This window comes from Crocodylus porosus, unplaced genomic scaffold, assembly GCF_001723895.1.
Source record: "Crocodylus porosus isolate Cpor-Errol unplaced genomic scaffold, CroPor_comp1, whole genome shotgun sequence".
NCBI lineage: Eukaryota > Metazoa > Chordata > Crocodylia > Crocodylidae > Crocodylus > Crocodylus porosus.
This window is the reverse complement of record NW_017728931.1, coordinates 13,115,442-13,120,339: the sequence shown is the minus strand read 5'-3', so window position 1 is coordinate 13,120,339 and position 4,898 is coordinate 13,115,442. Positions and strand designations below refer to the sequence as shown.

The 4,898-nt window shown below is 47.8% G+C and overlaps 1 protein-coding gene across 3 annotated transcripts in view; it reads left to right on the top strand.

Moving 5' to 3' along the window:
• Positions 1-4,898, top strand: part of FAR2 (fatty acyl-CoA reductase 2) — a 218,404-nt gene that overhangs the window by 171,503 nt on the left and 42,003 nt on the right. For all 3 annotated transcript variants that reach the window (XM_019544233.1, XM_019544234.1, XM_019544235.1), the window contains one exon: positions 663-842. In XM_019544233.1, the coding sequence (XP_019399778.1) occupies positions 663-842 (180 nt within the window). The remainder of the gene's footprint in view (positions 1-662; positions 843-4,898) is intronic.

The window sequence follows — 4,898 nt, the reverse complement described above, 5'->3', positions numbered from 1 at the left end:
GGTGCTCTTTCCTGCCAAGGCAGGGGGTCGGACTAGATGATCTACCTAGGTCCCTTCCGACTCTAGCTACTATGAAACTATGAAACAGTTACTGCAGATCAGGTGATATGCAGTAAGCCCTCACCTCCCAATCAACTGATCTGCAGTAATTGTTTCATGAGTCCATTCTTTCCCATAAGTGAAAGAAGAACTGTGACAATGTATTCTTAAATGAAACAGCTGCCAAATTATTGTGGTTTAACTTCCGTTGTATCAAAGGATAGAGAGGACACATAAGACAGTTACCACAGATCAGATAAAGCTCGGTAAATCTCTTTCTTCTGCTTTTAACTCTGGACAATTTGCTCGTCTGTCCCCACCCCTAGTTTTCACAACAAATTAAATAGGATTTTTTTCTTCCCATTCATTGGGTTGGGCAAAACCACCTCCAAATTACCGTTTGTCCCAGCAGTAGACAGCTTGAATATTGTACATATGAAAACATTGCTCCTCCTGCATTTCAATAAAATGTCCTTGGAGCCATTTCTCTTCCTCATATACACTCTGCCTCTCATCTTTTGACTGGAATAGTAAACTGTAGTTGACTAAAACAACGTGCAGTGTTAGTATGTCCAGACCAGCTGAACCACTGTTTGTTTGTTTGTTTCTCTCTCTCTATTTAGACGTGCCCTGCAGCTGAATGTCCTTGGCACACAACAGCTCATAGAGTTGGCTCGCCAGATGCAGAAGCTTGAGGCCTTCATCCACATCTCTACTGCCTATGCAAACTGTAACCAGAAACACATAGATGAAATAATCTACCCACCCCCTGTTGAGCCCAAGAAGCTCTTTGGCTTAGTGGAGTAAGTGGAAATAGATACAACTTTTCCTGATGTTGATGAGATGACCTTCAACATAAAAGCCCCTGTATTGTTTGTATCACCATTGGTTTTGACCTCTGAATAACTGCAAATAACACCCTGCCCTATTCCCAGTGCTGTGGATTGGGTGCATTGGGGTAGAAGGAGCCTGAAGGAAGTGACTAATAACTAAGGATATGTGTGGGCATACAAATGGGTTACTGCAAAGTAAACTAGGGCACAAATTGAAAGAGCACTAGCCATTTCTTCGCAACTGCCAGTATGCATTCTGTTATCCCTTAATAACCATGAAGTAGTTTACCTCACCATAACAGTGGGGTGAGAGTATGCACCTATGTGGGTGGAAAGGAGCAGCTGATGTGCTGTGAATGTACTCCTTAGCTAGTCTTGCAGTAACTTGTTTGCACTTCTCAGCCTCTTGAAGGCTCAGATTGAGCATAGTCTATGCTTATGTGGCAAGGGAAATACTGTGACCATGGAGGCGGTCTTCTTTGCCACACCAGGGAAGGCCGCTTTCTTGGCATGGGGATAGTACCTGCCAAGGTAATGCATAGTAAACCTTCTACTTAGCTGCTAGAGTGGGAGGGTCTTGACTTTAAGCCCACATTATAGAAATGGGAGACTCCTTCCTGGCTTGCCTCTGGGGCCCTATGGCTGAGGGCAAGCAAAACTTACCTGAACTCCAAGCCTCCAGGCTTCGGCCTTCAAGTTGGATGCCCACCAAACATTTTGGAAATTTCTAAAAGCCCCAGATGGGGGTGGAGAATGTTTGCTGGTAGTAGGGCCGCTTATGGTTTTGGATTGACTCGTGGATTTGGAATTTGTTTTGGCTAATTTGTCTTGGAATACAGAAAATTTAATTAAAAAATAAATAAACTTGTTTGCATACCTATTCTGTTGGATTCCAGCTACCATCAAGAGGTACCATCCATTTTCAGGAAAAGTTGTTTGGAGGCTTCATTCCCATATAATTGCACATATCATGTTTGGTTTCTCTCCCTTTCCAGAATTTTTCAGAAAGATTAGCCATGTTAACATAGCTTCCATCTAATTATCAAGTCTTTATTTAGAGGTCTATTGACATCGTGCTGAGGCTGGCCTACCCAGGACTATTTTGATTTTTATTTTGAATAGGAAGGAATTTGATACAATTACTCAGATGTGTTGGTCCTTTTATTTCAGATGTTCCTTAGTTTTTCATCACACTATTCTTAAGTGCTCATGTGATTCTTATAGTAGTCCAGGACTGAATCACTTGATGGAGCTTATATGTGTTAGTGGAAGTGGAGTGATGCTTCTTCCTTTGGTAAAGCCCAAAAGCTGTTAGCCCTCTATAGGAACTGTGACTTTCCATTACTGAGCATGATTCACCATGGCCTTACTCTAGCTTTCTATCAATGTGACTCCAGTTACTTTAATGAAGTCACACCATCCTCAAACAGGAGTAGAACAGAGGTGAATCAGACCCATAAACTGCTATAGAAGAGATTTAAAATGGGACCGCATAATTTTGCAGACTAGCCTGCTGAGTTCAGCCCCAGCAGTTCATTTCCTGTTCTTTCAGCCCAGGAATGAACTGTCCATCTCTGGGATCCATTCTCTGCAGAGAACCACAGTTCAGCTGGAAAATTCAGAAAATCAGCAGGGCAACAGAGCAGTTCATTTAACTGAATTTTTGAAAGAGAATAATTGGAAAGAAAAATAAAACCTGCTGACAGGAACCCAAGGGAAACCTTCCTCTGAGAAGAACTAAGATTTCCTACAGCTGCATGTTTTGCTTTCCTTTTTCTTTCCAAATCGTTTTCCACTTGTGTGGTATCAGCACTAACTCTGCCAGTCCTTAACCTGGGGTGCTGGTGTAGCTCTTTTCTTCCTTCTGATATGTTTGGGGATGGGTGTAAAAGCCATATATCTTGGAGAAAATTAGGCTACTGCTCCCAAATTTGGTTTGCCAGAAAATACTTTCACTCTGAATGCTACCTGGAAAAGGTAATGTAAAATATGTTCTCACCTTGATTTTACTCTAGGACTCCACAGTTTTCAGTATAATTCCCCCAGCTTCTAGTTAGAATAACCTAAGTCTTCTAAGGACATCGGCAGAAATCCTGGTTTCCCTGATTAAATAAATAAATAAAATAGCAAATTCTCTTATAAAAAAAGTTGTAAATTCTCTGATAAAAACCTCAAAATCCATTATTAAAACCCCTGTAGTCCCCCCACCCTCCACAGCCTTGCTGGTATCCCTTGCCCCCCACCCATAGCTCCTGCTCGCCCAGCCGTGCCACAGGGGGTCCCCAGCTGCCAAGGCTACAGACTCGGGTCTGCAGCCCTCTGCCCCCACTCCTGCCTGCTGGGTCAGAACTGGCTCCCTGCTGCTGTGCACACTCCCGGGGGGGGAAAGGGGGACCCATGCCTCCCAGGTCTATATGGGGGGTAGGCACAGGATATGGGCTCAGGCCCGCACCCTACTTTGCTCCCCTAGGGCCTCCATAGCCCAGCAGGCATGGCCCGCCACAGCAGGGAACAGCAGGGCTGTGTGGGGATCTCACCGCTGCTGGTCTTCCCTGCTGCCCTGGCAATGTACCTCCTGTGCCTGCCGCTGCTTTGAGGGGTGCATCCCCATGCTGCTGCCGTTCCTGCAGCCCCACGCTCAGGAGGTGCATTGCTGGGGCAGCGCAGAGCGAACAGCAGCGAGCAGGTTTTCCACACAGCTCCTCTGCTACCTCCCACATCAGCTTGTGCCTGCCGGACTGCAGAGGGCCCAGGGGAGGGAATCAGTGCAGCAGGGAACATCAGCTAGCAGCTTCTCCATCCAGCTCCACTGCTCCTTGCCACCCTGCTTCCCTCCCCTGGGCCTCTGCAGCCTGGTGCGCACAACCTGGCGTGGCAGGAAGCAGTGAAGCTGCATGGAGAAGCTCTGTGCCACTGCTCCCCTTGTGCTGCCCTGGCAACACGCCCTCTGCTCGTGCAGCTGCTTTGAGGGGCTCATCCTCATGCTGCTGCCCTCACTGCAGCCCAGTGTACAGGAGGCACATTGCCAGGGCAACACAGGGTGAACAGTGGTTAGATCCCCGTGCAGCGCCTCTGCCATCAGCTTTGCCAGGTCATGCCCACTGAGCTGGGAAGGTCCCAAGGGAGGGAAGCAGAGCTGCTTCTAGCTGCTGTTCCCTGCCGCTCTGCTTCCCTCTCCTAGGGCCTCCCCAGCCCAGTGGATGCGGCCTGGCACAGCAGGCAGCAGCGGAGCCATGCACAGATCTCCCCACCACTGCCCTGGTGACATGCCTCCTGTGCCTGTCACTGCCCTTACTGCAGTCCCACATGCAGAAAGAAGATTAGCGCGGGGCAAACAGCAGGAAGGAGATCCCTGCATGGCTCTGGTGCTCTCTGCCATGCTGGGCCACTGGGGAGGGAAGCTTACTGCTGTTCCCTGAAGCCCTGCTTCCCTCCTTCATAACCTGGTGCAGCATTGAGCACTGCGAAACCTTGAAACCATTTCTCTAACATTCCATCTCTTTCCCCAACGTTTCATTCCCTCAGCCCCCTGCAAGCCCCACTTACCACTTCCCAGGCTCCAAGAAGGAAAGTGAGCCTAAGCCAAGCCTTGGGTGACTGAGAACATCAGGCCCCGCCATTCCCCCTCTCCCTCCTCCTCTGGGCAGGACGAGGGGTTTCCTGCCCTTTTTGCAATCAGCTCTTGCAGACTGGAGCTCAATCAGCCTGCAGAGCTCTTTACAAAAGTGGAAAATCTATGGGTTTTTCTGATAAAAAAGGGAAATCCGTGGTTTTCTCCATTTTTCCATGGGAAACAGAAAACCTGGGTGTAAGTACCTTCCAACTTTCTATCAACTTGCGGAGTCCATTTGTCTGTCTTTAGCAGGTTCACCTCAGTAGACTCAATGGTTCAGAAAAAGACCTATGCAAAGGACAAAATGAGCTTCAGAAACTAAGAGGGCTTTGTGACCAGACATGGGTGTGTCATTGCATTTCATAGATTTCATAGACATTAGGGCTGGAAGGGACCTCGGGAGATTATCGAGT